We start from the raw sequence: 16,947 nt of genomic DNA on the forward strand, positions 1-16,947 counted from the left end.
TGTTTCTCAGTTCATGTCTTGGATTTATTAGGTTCTAATTACTTTCTTTGTGTATTTTTAAAATTTTTTTTTGCACCTTATGGACTTTGGCTTTCAACTTAAATAATTGATCAGTTTTACGTTTACCTGTTCTGCCTTAGAATCCGGCATCTAGCTCCAATTTCTTGCTGAACCATGACATGTGGAGAGGAAGTTGTGTGGCTGTCTGGTCAGCATTTTGTAACCAAATAAGTTGGCAATCAAATGCATTAAAAATATGTTATTGCAATAATATGACTGATATTTCTTACTTTGTAGAGAGAGCCTTAAGATACATGAAAAAAATGTTGAACCATTGATGTTTAAAATGTATTTTACAATAAAAGTATGCATGCTCATCATAGAGAGTTGTATGATTTTTCAATTCTAAGGTTTTACATATAAGGACATAATAAAAATCTAGCCCTGAGCAGGCCTTAAAATCAGGTAAATACTATATTGGATGAACAACAACACATGGCATATTACACAGTGTCATTATTTTTTTAATTAAAATGCAAAAGCAGTATGTGAAAAATTAAGTACACCCTTACTCCTTATGTAGGAATTAAGAAGGTAAGTAGCAGCTAGATACTGCAAATCAAGTGCACTTGATGAACTGATCATCAGAAAGTGTGAGCACCTCTATAAAAGCACAAGTTTTGGCAGTTGGTTGGGCTGGAGCATTGAGGTGAGTGTTAACACAATGCAAAGGCGGAAAGCCATCAGCAACATCGTAAAGCACCAGTTGCTGCCGCCCATCAACCTGGGAAGGGTTATAAGGTCATTTCCAAACAATTTGAGGTCCATCATTCAACAGTGAGAAATTATTCACAAGTGGAAAACATTCAAGACAGTTGCCAATCTTCCCAGGAGTGGACGTCCCGGCAAATTCACTCCAAGGTCAGACCGTGCAGTGCTCAGAGAAACTACTGTATATTTCATTACAGGATCATAGTTACTGACTCATTAATGCATCACTTTATTGATGCAGCTGGAGATTATTTTAATTGCTTATATACATTGGGGTAGCTTTATTTTAAATAATAAAGCATGCATAATAGATCAGTAGATTTATATTATAAAATCTGCAAAATGATAAGTAAGGACATACCTACAGTGTAGATTTAACACAAAAGTATAAATCCCAGATTACATCATATCAGAAGGACTATTTACTTAACAAAACCTAAAGCAAAATGTAGAAGCAGTGTGTGAAAAACAAAGTACATCCCATGATTCAGTAGCTTGTCAATAACTTGAAGTAATTGTTTTCTGTATGACTTTTTGAGCATTTGTTTATGCACAGCTGTCTTAAGGTCCCACCACAGCATTCCAGTCATGTTGAGGTCTGGACTTTGACTGGGCCATTGCAACACCTCAGTTCTGCTTTTTTTTTTTTTTTTTTTAGATATTCTGCTGTAGATTGGCCATTGTGCTTGGGCACATTGTCCCGTTTTATGAGCCCAATTTGTGCCAGACATTAGCGGGCTTATCAGAAATTAGTCTTATGCAAGTGTAAAGGAAACATTAATTAAGAAAGATGGTGATTTTTTCTTTGGCTCAGGCTAAAGCCTCTTGGGGGGGGGGGGGGGGGGGGGGGGGATTCAAAAATGTATCTATGTATGATAGTCATAATATGCTTTTATATGCAATAAAATACAATTACAAAATAGCACAAAAATCTGAATCTAGAGGAGTAAATGCTCGAAAAAGCTGAAGACACAACACTTGATTATCACATTTGTGTAGTTACAGTTAATTGTAATGTATACAATTCATGTTGTATTGTGTGTCTGAGAAACAATTTAGGAAATGTTTCATATGATCATCCACATAATAATTGGGGGTATTCTCACTTGCTGCTTGTGTAAAAAGGCAGTTTAATTGTTCCCCCTCATTACAATGATTATGAGTTTTATTCTGTTTTATTGGTTTTATTATTACAGCTTCATCGTTGTGATTCCTCATATGCGTTTGTCTCACTATTCTTCTTCTGCTAGCTTATTATTTGTCTGTAATGCACTTTGAATCAGTTATTTTGTATTTCTCATTCCTGTTTAGTTTTACAATTTTATTTTATTTTAAGTTTAGTTTCAGTTAGTTTCCAGAGCAGGATTGCTATTCAGTTCAGCTTTTTACTGTTTGAAGTTTAATTTTAGTTCATTATTACAACATTGCTTTGGATTACACCAACCTGTTTGCAAGGTGTGGTACAAATGGTCACCTTGGAAATCCATATTTCTCTTTCTACACTTACCAGCCACTTCATTGGTTACAAGAAAGGTGATTTAAGTTACTTTAAATGTGGCATGGTTGTTGGCGGCAGATGGGCTGGTCTGAGTATTTCAGAAACTGCTGATCTACTTGGATTTTCCCACACAACCATCTCTAGGGTTTACAGAGAATGGTCAGAAAAAGAGAAAACATCCACTATATTTTCTTGTGATGAAAATGGTTTGTTGATGCCAGAGGTCAGAGGAGAATGGTCAGACTGCTTTGAGCTAATAGGAAGGCAACAGTAACTAAAATAACCACTTGTTATGACCAAGGTATGCAGAAGAGCATCTCTGAATGCACAGCGTGCCAAACTCTGAGGCAGATGGGCTACAGCATCCATTACTTTATGACCACAGTGTACTCATCTTCTGAAGGCTGCTTCCTGCAGGATATCACAAAGCTCAGATCATCTCAAACTGGTTTCTTGAAGATGACGATGAGTTCACTGTACACAGATGGCCGCTACAGTCACCAGATCTCATCTTTGGGATGTGGTGGAATAGAAGATGGATGTGCAGCCAGCAAATCTGCAGAAACTGCATGATGCTGTCATGTAAATATGGACCAAAATCTCTGAGGATTGTTTCCAGCAACTTGTAAAATCTATGCCACAAAGAGTTAGGGCAGTTCTCACAGTTAGGGCAGCTCGAAAGGGGGTCCAACTTGGTACTAGCAAGGTATATCTAATAAAGTGGGTGACAAGTGTATAAACTAGTTCTGGTAAATTGGCCCAATCTAAGCCATTTCTAGCACTGAAAAAAACAAAACAAAACACTAAAAATGACAAAAACTGAATAAAATGATAATGCTTGTCTTCACTTTTATTGTGTATAAGTAAACATTTAAACTAAAAGGAAACATCTAAGAATATTTCTATACAGAAAACCAATATATGATTATCAAAACACACAAAAAATGCCGTTAACTGTGTGTGTTGTATCGATTCTTCAGGTCTTATCTAGGGCAGGTCCACTTGAGGATGGGCGACAAAAAAGGAGGTGCAGTTTTCAGCTCCCCCATTAGGAGGCAGTAGCCATCAAATTGTCACTCGGACTTAATCACGCTCGCAGATCAACACCGGTGGAGCAGGGTAAACTTGTCATCCTAACTGAGGCTGATTCACCATCACTCCCCCTCAGTGCGCCTGCCTCTCATCCTCTTATTCAGTCTCACACTCTCAGCTCTGTGCCGCTGTCTGTCTCCCCGTCTCTGTTTACTGTGAGGCCGCCCCCTGTATGTCCTCCCTTAAGCTCTGCTCAGGTTCATCCAAGACAGATTTTGTTTGTTTACGCTACAACTACACAAGAAATCTTGTTAGCAGTGCAAATACCCCCGAGGAGAAAACCTTGAATGTAGCACTCAGAGATACCATCAATACTTGAGATACCTTTACTAACATGTTGTAGTGAATTAGAATTTTCATGTTCTCAACCTGAATAATTAAATGAGTGGTATAGCGTGGAAATCCTGGCTGCCTGAGTGGGCTCGCTTCTTTTTTAAAATACATCTAGTGTCACATGTGTAGAAGCTTTAATATCTTAACAGTCGCATACTGTTTTAACTCCAGCAAAGGGCCAAATGAAGCAGTTTGTTAAATAAAAAGAACAGAAAAAATAAGAAAATACTGTTTTAGTGAACACACTTTTAATATAAAGTAGGGATCTATTTGTTGCTGCAGTTATTATAATATAAAAGTGCTTACACCTCAAGCATATTTGCTTTATTGACTCTAATTGGGGCCAAAATTTAGAAAATTAATGAAAACGAATGTGTCTCCTCCAAGACTGACATACCAGTAATAGTTTAACTAAGAGGCACCTGCCCTGCCTATGAAGGTGAGCCCAGACACCCTACAGAGGAAGGTCATTTCCATGACCTGTATCTAAGAGCTTAATCTTCTGGTCACTCCTTGGAGTTTTGATATTTGCCTGCAACTTTTAACCCTTTTTATTAAAATTCCACTTCTGCACAGCGAAATTAAGGAAAAACTCGTTCATCACAATATAACACAAAGTCCATAAACTTTAGGAATTATCAATCTGTCCACTCAGTAAACAGAAGCCACTGTCACTTTTTCCAGTGCAAATGAAAGTGACAACAGGTGCACCGGAGAGGCAACAACAAGACAACCCCCCCAAAAGGGAATGTTTTTGCAGATGGTACCTGCAGTCCATTCAGGTAGTCTAGTTCCTCCAGGATGGCTCATCCATACATGCTGTCACAAAACGTTTTGCTGTCTTCCAGCATAGTCTCAAGAGTGTAGAGGCGATATCAGGAGATGGGCCATTACACAAGTAGAGCTGGAAAGGGCATGAACCCCAGTAGCAGGACCGGTATCTGCTCCTTTGTGTGAAAAGGACTGACTGCGAGAGCCCTACAAAATGACCTCCAGCATGCTACTCGTGCATATTTCTTAATAAAATGTCAGAAACAGGCTCCATGAGGGTGGAATAAGAGTGTGATGTCCTGTGCTCACAGACCTGTGCTCACAGACCAGTGCTGTGTACCTGAGCTTTGCGATATGGTGTGTTATCCCGCTGGAAGCAGTCATCAAAAGATGGGTACACTGTGGTCATAAAGGGATGGACATGGTCAGCAACAGTACTCAGGTAGATTGTTGCATTTAAATGATTCTCAATTTGTACTAATATTGGATGCCCGTGATCTTCAGGCCCTCAGGCGGCACTGCATTAAAACAAGGCCAGATTCTGTCATGGAAATCATGGATGCCGCCCCCTCCAGGCTAAAGAGGAGAGGGACCATCCGGCTTGTTATCAGTGTGCAGTTCAAAAGCCTGTATCTCTAAAAGTATGGGGTTGCATTAGTGCCTTTCGAAATGACAGCTTGCACATCTGGAAAGATACCATCAGTGGTGAAAAGTATATACAGATGTTAGAGCAACATATGCTCCCATCCAGACAGTGTCTTTTTCATTGAAAGCCTTGCATGTCAGAGCAATTCAATGCTAAACTGCATCTAAGAGTCTGGGTGCTGAACTGACTGCCTGCAGTCCAGAGCTTTTACCAACTGAAAACATCTGGGGCATCACGAAACCTAAAATAAATAAATAAAGAGCAACCAGAGTCTTATATCACACAGGAATGGGACAACATTCTTCTCCCAAACGTCCAGCAACTGGTCTCTTCAGTTCCCAGACATTTATAGACTGTTATTAAAAGAAGAGAGGATGCTACACAGTGTTTTTGAGATGTGTTTCTGCCATCAAATTCAAAATGACCTTATCTTTTGTCACAGCTTCCCTGTTTTTTTTGGAATTGGGGGTGTAATTCCACCACCATCTTAGTTATTACATTATTCTCACATAGATTTCAATTCAGGGCTCTTTGAGCACCATGTCTCTCTATTATAATGTCTCTGATTGTGAATACTGCTTTCACCATTAGATAGCATGCTGACAACATCATGAGCGGCATTAGCAGGGGAGACAAATTTAATAGAAACTGCAGTGTGTGTGGACAGTGAGGTCGATAAAAGAGTCGAATTGAAGCAGCAGGTATTGAGGCTCAGGTCAGGGTGTGAAAATGCTGTCATCCTTCCTGTGTGTCTAAAACTTGGGTTTTATTTTTGAACATGGGGCATCTCAGCGCGAGACAGCCCTTGCTGTGGCCCCCCAGGACAGCAGCAGTCCACCTCATGGCGAACAGAAAGCGCTCAGTGGGGGATTGTGAGCATAATTACAGCAGTTTTGCCTCATTAGGAGTGAGGAGGCGTGACCCTGCCCAGAGGTCTAACAGCTGAAGCGCACGGATGGTGGCGCTGAGAGATGTTCTCGGCTCACAGGAAGCTACCAGGGCAATGTGAGTCCTGCATCCTTTAATATGTGTGATTTCTGCAGCAGTGGAACACATATTTAAGTTCTTTACTATCACCCTGTAAAACTACAAGCTGTGCATTCATTATGTTACATGTGAGTACAGATGTACCAACAGCTTTACCCAAAGAGCTTAAAGTATAAACAGCTAAAGTACTCATGTGGACTCTGTAATGCTTTTATGTGAGACAATCGTTAGATAAATCCAAGGGTTCATCACAAAAACATGCCAGTGTTTGTTCTTTCAACCATTTCACTCTCCAATAACCTTTAAAGTATATTAAATACTAGACAAATTCTGTTCTTCAGGCCTCTAAACATCCTTCAGGTGAGAAAAATCCAATATGGTAAAATCACACGGTAATAAAATACCCAGTGTGGCTTATTACAACACCGATGTGATTTATGGCTTAACAACCTACAATGGGTGCTCAAGTTTACCCTCAGTGCAATCAAATTTATGGTAAAGTTATACAAAATGATGCAGATGTGGAATTAAAACCTATGAAGGACACACACACACACACACACACACACACACACACACACACACACACACACACACACACACACACACACACACACACACACACACACACACACACATCCAAGGAGCTAAAGCAGAAAATAATACTTCATTTGAGTTGTTAATAAAAAAAAAAAGAAAAAGGCTGGGAACCAGTTACTGTTACTGAGACCAAGATGCACCAGATTCTCACTAATTTAACTTCTTAATATAAAAGGATCATATCTGATAAGTTAAAGCCAGTATGTGTGAAGTAGCAGGTAGTGTAAACACATGGACAACCATCAGGGACAAATTGTCCCCTGATGGTTTTGCAATGTGTGATGAAAGGAAAAGGGGAGACAGAAGGGTGCATTTTTTTTTAAAACTTTCACTGTATTTTGCACTATAGGAAGCCTTGTCTTACAAGTCCAAGTTTTTCTGTTATAATACAAGCCAAAGGCCTGGCTCATTGTCAGTTTTACAGACTCAAGGCCTGTCAGATGACACTGAAATAAGATGGTTAGTTTTCTTTTTGATGACAGTAGAATGCAAGAAATTGCTCTACTTCTCTACCTCTACTCTACCTCTGCTACTTGACACTTAAAATAAGGGGAAACCCTTTGGAAGTGTTTTATCTCAACCCCACCCCTGGTTTAAAGTATAACAATTCTTAAATGTTGAGTAGAAACATTATGTTTTAATGAATCATTAGTATTTTTAGATTTGCTTTGTGACTTTTGGGTCACCAAAACAAACATATTTGAAGATGTTTCCCTGGACAGTGAAAATCTAAAACAGAAAGTCTCACTGCTTTTGAACTTTTTAAATATTCTGTGTATAAAATATGTCGATTTTATTGACAGCATGATTCATGCTGATTAAAGGGCAGATTAAAGTGACTGCTGCAGCCTTATAAAAGCACACAAAATGGGGAGAAATGCACCTTTTCCACATTGAACTCACCTGTACAAGGAGCAGGCATTCAGTGAAGATTGTATCACTGTTGTGCTTCTTTTCTTTTGTGTTTAATTAGGTAGAGTTACATCTGAGAAAGATTTGAGCACGTTTAATAACATCACTGACTATTGATAAGTATTTATAAAGATTTTACTCACTCAGTTTTGATCAGGCTGAAGTAAAAATGACTATTTTTGCTGGAGTTTCTCAAACCCCACTCAAGTGATGTTGACAGAAGCTTATTGAACTTCAAAATTCACTCCTCTGTCTCCTCTCACAACTGTTACAACTATGAAGGTGTTAATTAAGTTGTTTTTTTCAGTTGGAAATTAAAGAGAAAAAAGCCAAGGGCTTAAGCAATGTGTTTCTCATTAGTCTTTGTCTTCTTTCTGTTGTGTTCTGTCCAGTTTGTCATTTGTGGTTTCTCTTTTTTTCTCTTCTCTTCCCTTCACGCTCACCCTCCCCGAGCCTGGTTCTGCTGGAAGTTTCTTCCTGTTAAAAGAAAGTTCTTCCTTCCCGGTGTCACAGGGGATCATCGGATACTTGGGGTTTTCTCTCTAATGCTGTGGGGTCTTTGCAATATAAAACACCTTGAAGCCACTGTTATTTTGAACTTGTGCTCTATAAACAAAACTAAACTGAATAAGTGCCTCAAAAATTCTCAGAAAGTTGCATACAAGTAGCCGAAATGCACTTCCAGTAAGTAATCTGTTTAAAACGAGGTTAATTTGCTCCCTGGATGCAGGATTTCAGTAATAACAAACTGAATGGGTCCTTAACCTAACCTTTCAAAATAAGAGCCTATGTTGAGACTTGGCCTCCCCCTCTGGGAGGGATGCATGGGCAGTCCTCGGAGCTTATCCTGCATGCAGGCCAGTCCTGAGAGAAGACACAACACGAGACCAAATGATGAAACGAAATGAAATAGCTGGAAAACGCATCGGTCATTCAACACGCATGCACTCATCCACAAACACGCACACAACATGTGAGTGAGCTCAGTTTTTTTTTTTCTTTTTTTTTTTTTTTCTCTTATCTTATCATCTAAGCTGCTCGTCATTCGGTCGTGGTGGGGCTTCTCGGCCCATGCAGCATACCGTTGTCTGAGTCAGGATGGAGAGATGAGGACGGGGCATCCCACTCACCCTCTGCACGGCCGGAGACACTGCTGCGCTGCTGTCATGGCAACAGCAGCAGTCACCACCGCCAGCATGGGCCTGTAATGCACAGGCCAGGAGGAGTCACACACACACACACACACACACACACACACACACACACACACACACACACACACACACACACACACACACACACACACACACACACACACACACACACACAATGAGAGCACGACTCACGGGCAGAAAACTGCACAGAGGAGGCACATACTGATCCTAAATGAGCCTGTTCTTCCTGTAACATCTGTACACACACACACACATTCTGGGTTGTTCAGACACTGTCCCTTCACATAAAAGTGACAAATAATCTCGCTATTTTTTGTTCAAAATATATTTTCTTTCTTTTTATTATTTTTGCAGATGTTATAATAAATATAAATATAAATCATCTTCTTAAACGGGTTTCTCAAACATACAATGATATTTTAACCCCCCTTTTTTATTTACTTGTCTATAGATTACCGGCGTCTCTATCTGCGTAAAATATTTCCTTTTTTAAATCCTTCATCTATGTTTTTTTTAATAGAATGAATTCTGCCTCCACCCTCTTCCACCTTCCGTGTCTCCAAATCGGACATTTTCTCTGCGCCTGAGCAACATAAATCTACTTGTAAACCGCAGGCTTTGTAGCAAATTAAGCCAGTTACTAGTGTAATGCAGATTTGAGTGTATGTTGTTTGTTTGTTTTGTTTTTTACGTGGTAGAAAAACCCCACAATGCAAGCGCTAATCCCATTCAAACAGGTGTTAGGAGCAGAAACAGTCCCAGGTGGCGCATGTTGATCGGATACATGGCCGTAGAGGAGCACATTGTGAGCATCTTTGCGCTTTTTTAAGGGGTTGAGCAACCCGCATCCGAAAATAGTGTTGTCTGTTAGAAAGTAGGTCGATAGGAACTGAGAGAGACGTTTGTTTCCACGCTTTTGTCTGTGTTCTTTGTTGTTTAGCGAGGACTGTGGGTTTTTCATAGCCTTCCCTTGTGTGGAGCGTTTTACGCACAGGTGGGAGATACCCGCTCAGCATAGGACAGCCCCCCTCTCTGTTCCTCAACGGATGGTGTGAGGAAGTGGCATTTTTCACTGCTGTGGTTCGGGACAGCACTGCTCCTCTGCAAACAGGTGTGCTGCTGTCCGGGTCAGTTATACTGAGAAACCACAGAGAGGTAGCGTCCCAAAACCTGAACCGAGCCTCCTGGACGCGGGACACCGGGGACCAGAGGAGGAAAAATCCACCCGTTCAAGTCTGTTCTTTATTAGCCTGGGCTGTTTGAACGGGTTCAGACAGAGAGAGAGAGGGAGAGGGAGCAATGGCAACGAAAAAGGCGTGCGTGGAGGCACCCAAAAGGAGCCGGAGTCCGGTCGTTTTGGAGGCGGAGATGTTCAGTGAATTTCAGGACTGGTGTCTCCGGACTTATGGAGACTCCGGTAAAACAAAGACGGTCACCCGGCGAAAATACAACAAAATCATGCAGACACTGTTGCAGAACGACGAGTCGGATGGCGTTTATGTCGACAACAGCCACATCAACGCCAAATTCAAATTCTGGGTGAAGTCTAAAGGATTTCAGGTCGGGACCAACGTTTTGGGAGAGCACAACAAGAAAGGAGCTCCAGGGAAGCCCGTTTTATACGTCCCGGTCAAGTCAACGGTAAAGTGTGTGTGTATGTGTGTGTATATGTGTGTATGTGTGTGTGTGTGTGACAGAGAGAGGGAACGTGCGTGTTGATGAGCACGAGGTGTCCCGTCGCCGCCTATAAGTTGTCATTATTTCAGACTGCACACATGCACCTGTCACACGAATAAAATGGCAACTTGAAATGTTTTGTCGTCCCGTCTCGCCCTCATCTTTCCCGATGAAGCTTCACTTTGTCCACATCCCAACCAGAACAGCCCTACTGTCATCCCTTGCTGCCATAGCAACGCCGGTGCCTCCTGGCAATCGCAATTGCACAAAAAAAAAAAAAAAAAAAAAAGGGGTAGCCGAGGCTATCACGCAAAAGCATCTTAGCAGCGAGGTTTAAGTCCTGTCAGCGCTGCCCGGTGCAAAGCACGAGATAATTGACTTATTGACAACATTTTGCGTGAACCTTGCTGTTCGGGTCTCGTGTAGCCCGGTATGGTGAGACTGTGCGCGCGCGCTTGGATGCAGCGGCATGTTGGTGGCTCTGTGTTGGGCTTCTCTGGTGTTACCAGCTGAGGGGTTACACGGGCTGTTAACGCCAACTTAAGATGGTCACATCCACCTTTTTTTTTTTCTTTTTTTTTTTTTTTGTCGAGGAGCTCAGCAGGTTTCATTGTCAGCGATTCATCAAAGGACACGCGCATTCACTGTCCCATCTAAACCGAGAAGCTCGCGCTGTGCCCGTGCGTCGATGGGGCTGAATTTTCTTTATTTTGGGAGAGCAAAGATAGGCTTCTACTGAAAGAGGTGGCACTGTAATGAAATTGCGCGATGTAGGCAGACAGTCTGGGTGTTTAGACCCCACTTTTCATTGTCCTGGGCAGGATGCGGATCGGCTAGCAGGCACTCGTTGCTCTGGCAACACCTGTGCAGCTCAGGATACCCTGCCTCTGCCGCATTTTATTCTGTAGGCTACGATCCGACATTAAGCTCTCTGTGCTCATGTAAGATTATCTCCAAGAGAAATACACTGCAGCTAATTTCCACATTTTAGTGGAGAGTATAAGCGGTGCGTAATTGGTGACCACGTGAGGGGCTGTGGCGGAAACAAAAGGGTCTGCTCTGGGCTGATAGCGACATACGCCCACAGTTAGTACGCTGACTTCTCTTCTCCGTGCTCCTGGATGATGTGTGATGATGTTTCGTTTGTAAAATGGAAGTCAGGTCAGTCAGGCTGCAGGTGTTTTAAGGGTTAAGTTTTATTAGGCCTATTTGTCGGACGGGCGAGATAAACATGTGCATGATGAACTATCAGCCAGTGCCCCAGCAGCTTTTCCTGTGCACGCACGCACACACGCGGGCGTGTGCTCGTGCTCGCGCGCCCATGTCTATGTATGGTGTTTGGGCCTGCTGTGCCAGCACAGAGACAACCACCATTTTAAATAAGCGCCTTCAGGAATAATCTCCCCCACCCGGCCTGCTGGGACAGAGTCTCTCTGGACCTCAAAGAAAAGAAACACATTTCCTGTTAACAAACCAGACGTGATTCTGGCCCCAGTTAGTGACAAGAGTCCTTTGACTTTTAGCTGAATAGCACTGATCCCTCTACAGGTGTTTTACCTGTGTGAATGAACAATTTGGACTACAAAACTCCTCTAATCTCAGCTCAATATTGTGTTTCCCCCTGGGCAAGAGGGCAGGTGTGATCTGACTGTGCAGGTGCAGATGGTGCCTGAAATGTGATGATGAGCTTTTGTCTGTGTCTTTTGCCATTTCTTGTTGATACCAGTTCAGTATATTGATCAATATAACCTGATCTGCATTATGTCTCTGTGAGAAGCAGGTGAGCTGAAATAACTCAAACTTGAGCGAGGCTTTAAAAGTGCTGGTCTTTCTAAAACAGGTAGCTTAATGTTTACTGAAGAGGAGTGCGCATGCTTTTGTAGCTAATATCAGAAGGCAGGGGGGAAACCTCCCCCTGACTCAGCAGCACTTGGGAAATTTAAACAACAAACAAAACATCAGCCAACAAAAGCTCCTTCTGATGATGAGTCAGAAGCCACAAATCAACCAATTCATGTACATGTGACTGAGACAGAGAGCCTTATTTTTGATTCAGCTTGTGTTCGTGGGCTTTATAAATAGGCTGTCCGGGGCCAGTGGAAAAGTGACACACACACACACACACACGTACAAACATGCACACACAATGGTCAGTGCCTGCTCGCAGGGCTGCAGGGCCGGGGGCGTGTCTCAAGAGCACGAGCACTGGAAGCCCCTGTGCAGCTGCTCCCAGGGTGTGCCAAGTTTCTGTGTGGGAGCAGGCATGGGGCTAAATGACAGGAGCCTGGGTGGGGGTAGGGATGGATGGTGGCTGATGTGCAGACAGAGAAGGTCTCTTCTGTGTGTCAGTGAAGCATACAAGGCGGCTTCAGTGTGTGGCAGGACAGAAAGAGAGGGCACAGTAGCACAGGCTCGGTGCTGATGCCGCTTTTCAGGCTGGGACACAGAATTATTTTCTGTTCCCCTGCTCTTGTTGTCTCGCCCTCTTTCTGCACAACTCAGAGCCCTGCCACAGCTCGAAGAATCCAGCAGCCCTCAGTGTGGAGATGCAACCTCGTTTAGCTCTCATTATGTCCTGATTAGAGGACGGTACAGAGGAGGAGGGGGGGATAGGACCAGAAACAGACACAGAGATGCATCACAGAATTTTACACAACATGAGCACAAGCCTCTTCCTGAGTGAAGAAACGCTTAAACGCCCTGTGCATTTCCTTTCAGCTGACATGAGCATTGCACAGAAGAAAATTTTTTGAAAAACTGCGAGCTGTTGCTTTTTGTTGCTATGCCTACTGAAAGCTGTAAATATCTCTGTTCATGTCTCACGGCTTTGGTGGACATGCTCTCACACAGAGACACACAGAAGTACTTCACATGAAAGGGGCTCGAACTGTGCGCACAGGATGTGCTGCCACAGACCACGAACCCAGACAAAATAAGCTTGTGTAAGTCTTCATTTGGCCCCATTTAACTATTTATTAGACAAAAGATAAATAAATAATAAAGGATATACAGCTAACATGATTGACAGTGTACCAGCAGGAAATCAGTGAAAACAGTGAAAGATGTCCATCATAGTTTGTCAGGATTCAGATTTTTTTTGTTCAAAGCAGCTGACTGGTGATCAATATGGCTGCAGATTATTGTCTGTCAATCAGCTTTTTTTTTGTTTTTTTGTTAGAATTAAATATTTGTCTATTTTTCTGGTTTGGACTTATAAAATGGGAGGATTTGCTGCTTTTGTTATTTGACTCATGTTGAGTTTTTCTCTGATAAAACAGAGAATTTAAAGAGACACAACCTCGAGCCTCTTTCAGGATCTTCTGACATTTTATTGACAAAACGCTGCATCAATCAATGACTGACAATGACAATAAACATTAGTTACAAGCGCAAAGTGACAGGACATGATCAAAGGAAACAGGACTGGCACAGAAAGAGGTTTCCAGACTCAAGAATTTAATGAAGCTTTAATTTCTGAAATGAAGGCTTGTCTCGGGACGTCCCCACATTGTTAGTCCTTATCCGTGCCTCGGAAAACGGGCCTTAAATGTTTGCGCCTCACCCACGTCAGATGGGATGAGGAACATCATCATTATTATCTGATTAATTAGTCCGCGTTTCCCCTGAGAGCCCGTCTTTTGTGGATGGGCCACAGAGTCAAAAGAATACTGGCCCTATTATTCAGCTGCATTTGCATTAATGCTATTTTTGCATAGCGAATCTCCAGTGCTTTTGTCTGGCCTTTTTTGTTTCATCCTTCTCTGGCAGCACTTATTAGGAGCAACACTTGGGCTCACGCTCATGGGTTCAAATGGCAAAATGCTCAGCAGCTCAAACAAGAATCAACGCAGTTGTTCGCATCCTGTTCTTCATCAGAGCTGCACAGAAATGACCCGAGCATCTCTAATAGTGATTGACCTGCTTCTTTTATTTAAAAACGGGCTGTTTACTCCCTCCCCCCAAATCAAATACCATTATTTATCCTCTGGCCTGTTTTGCTACTTACCAATCTAGACTGTTTTAGAGTCATTTGCCCAGCAGTGGAGAAGTCGAGCAGTACTGGGCGCTGCCCTCTCTTGAAAATAATTGAAGTAAATGGCAGTTGTCCTATGGTGTTCAAACAACTGAATTAATACATTTTAAAAACTCAGCAATATCTCTTCAGAAATCACAACCTAGTTACTCAAAACAAACAAACCTTTGTGAGCAGTTTCATGTTGAGTCTAATTTCTTTGTACTAAACTACCACCACTAACCATATTACTGCGCACTGATAACAGGCTCCTGCTTGTGTCAGGAAGTGCAAGATATTCTCATCCCTGGGTGTAATATAGTGCATTTTTGTCCCTCGTGTCTTATTATTAGGTGTCCGCAGCAATATTGGTAGCAGAGAGAAAACAGTCTGATTTTATAGATATGCAAAGTCTGCAACAGGAAGGCAGGAGGCAGTCTCCTGAGTTTTTGGTTTGGAGACTGGGGTTCTTGTCCTGTTGGGACCTTTCATGACCATGTTTAGATATAGAAAACTACTTGATTAGGTTTAGGAAAATATCATTTTGGAGTAAAATACATTCCTGCACGCTGAAAAATAACAAGATCAGAGCACACACATCCAAGGACACCTTTTGTATTGAATAAGAATTGACTGGGACATCACGGTCATCCCACAGCAAAGCTGTAACATTAACTAGCTGCACACTTCCTTTTGTTAGTGGGTGCAGTTCAAAAGAAAATAGTTCCTCTATGAACCGGTGTAAAGCTAAGTGACAGAGAGGGAGTCCAAGCAGGAGATTTACTTAAATAAATAAATAAATAATTTATTAAAAATAAACCAACAAAACACTAATGCCAAAGAAGGCTAGTGGAAGGTGGAGGGAGGAGAGAGCCTTTGTGAGATCCTGGGACAGATTTTATCACTCCAGGAAGCCCCAGGCATTACCTGACGACCCCCCCCCCCCCCCCCCCCCCCCCAAGCAGGTTATGTCACTGTTGGTGCCCCAAATACGATGTCACAGCTGCTGGCTTGGTGCACTTTGGTGCCATTTTGATTGTTGTGCACCAGGCTGGAGGCATTTCTATGATATATCAAACACATGACAGAGAAGGAGAAAGAAAGAAAGAAAGAAAGAAAGAAAGAAAGAAAGAAAGATTAGGGTTATGGCATCACAGTTTGCACCAGCAATGATTGATGCATGAACCACAAACCCACTTAAATCAACTGTAGTACAAAGGACTTTCACACTGGGTCATGATTTCCAGAAAGAGATGTTGCTGCTGAGTTTTTTGGGCACTTTGAGCAGCATAAAGTGTTTCCCATTTACCTCCATTATGTTCAAGAGAACACAGACCATCTACATGCATAAATACCACAACAGGCCAGAATGAACTGTCCCTTTAAGAACTCCAGAAATGATGGGGACCAGTCAATCACCAATGCACATGTTCAGGTAAATTCTCTGCAGCTCTGGTGATGAGTGAGATGAGAAGAGCTGAGGTGAGGTGATTCTTATTTTAGCTGCTGAGCATTTGAACTCATGAGTCCAGGAGTTGCTCCTAAGAGGTACAAAAAAAAGAAAAACAAAAAAAAAACTGCCTTCATAGGTGGAGATGTGTCTGTTTGGGAGCTTCTTTGTTAAACTGGAGTCAATGAAAGATCCATAAAGAATACATTTTTCTCCGTATGCATTCGTGTGGTCATTTCAGACTTTGCTGTGTTACTGTGACTTACTGTAAATGGGTGACGAAATCCATACTGTGCCGGTTGGTGCGCGTGAGTGTGTGCGCTTGTACAAAGAGGGGGTCGCTGATCGCATGCTCTGTGTTTCCTCCCTTCAGCACCCTCTCTGTTGCCATGGAGAGACTGTTCTTTGCTTTCCCATAGGAGGAGAAATTAACACCATTTTTAACTGGCCCAGGGGCCTCCCCCCCTGTGTGGGAGATAGTCTGAGTTGTGTTCCACACACACACACAGCCTTTAAGACGGCAATAATCTCCCTACCACACCGCTACTGTCATTTTTAATACCTTTGCAAGGCCAACATTTAACGAACTGGGACAGCATGATAATAGCCTGAAAATGGTGAAATGGACTCTGGGATGTGGTGATGTATGTGCGAGTCATTTACATACCATTTTGAGTCAGTGACTGGAACGTCAACAGTGCCAGTCTGCTGTGGGCCAAAGGGACCGTCTGTGTCTCCGGCTCGGTGGGATATTGGGGATGTCACACACTCTATCAAATAATGTTCATCATGGGAGCAGCCGAGAGGGACGCACACACACGGAGACACACACACGGAGACGTCGGACAGAGGGGTTGAGCTGGGTACACCTAATGTGGATTTAATGATGGGCCTTTATGAAATGAAGCAGACAGGAGAGGATGATAGTGAAAAGAAAAGAAATAGATGGGGAGGGGGGGTTGTTTTATATTAAAAAAAATGGGGACAGTGTTGAGGTAAGAGTTTCTTTCATCCCAGTTTTTT

General features: G+C 42.4%; 1 protein-coding gene across 1 annotated transcript in view; it reads left to right on the plus strand.

The window, feature by feature from the left end:
• Positions 1 to 10,084: 10,084 nt before the first annotated feature.
• The window catches only part of nol4la (nucleolar protein 4-like a), a 34,112-nt gene continuing 27,249 nt past the window's right edge, over positions 10,085 to 16,947 (plus strand). The window contains exon 1 of the mRNA XM_030733548.1: positions 10,085 to 10,426. Coding sequence (XP_030589408.1) covers positions 10,085 to 10,426 — 342 coding nt within the window. The remainder of the gene's footprint in view (positions 10,427 to 16,947) is intronic.

The sequence above is a fragment of the Archocentrus centrarchus genome, chromosome 7 (genome assembly GCF_007364275.1).
Source record: "Archocentrus centrarchus isolate MPI-CPG fArcCen1 chromosome 7, fArcCen1, whole genome shotgun sequence".
NCBI lineage: Eukaryota > Metazoa > Chordata > Actinopteri > Cichliformes > Cichlidae > Archocentrus > Archocentrus centrarchus.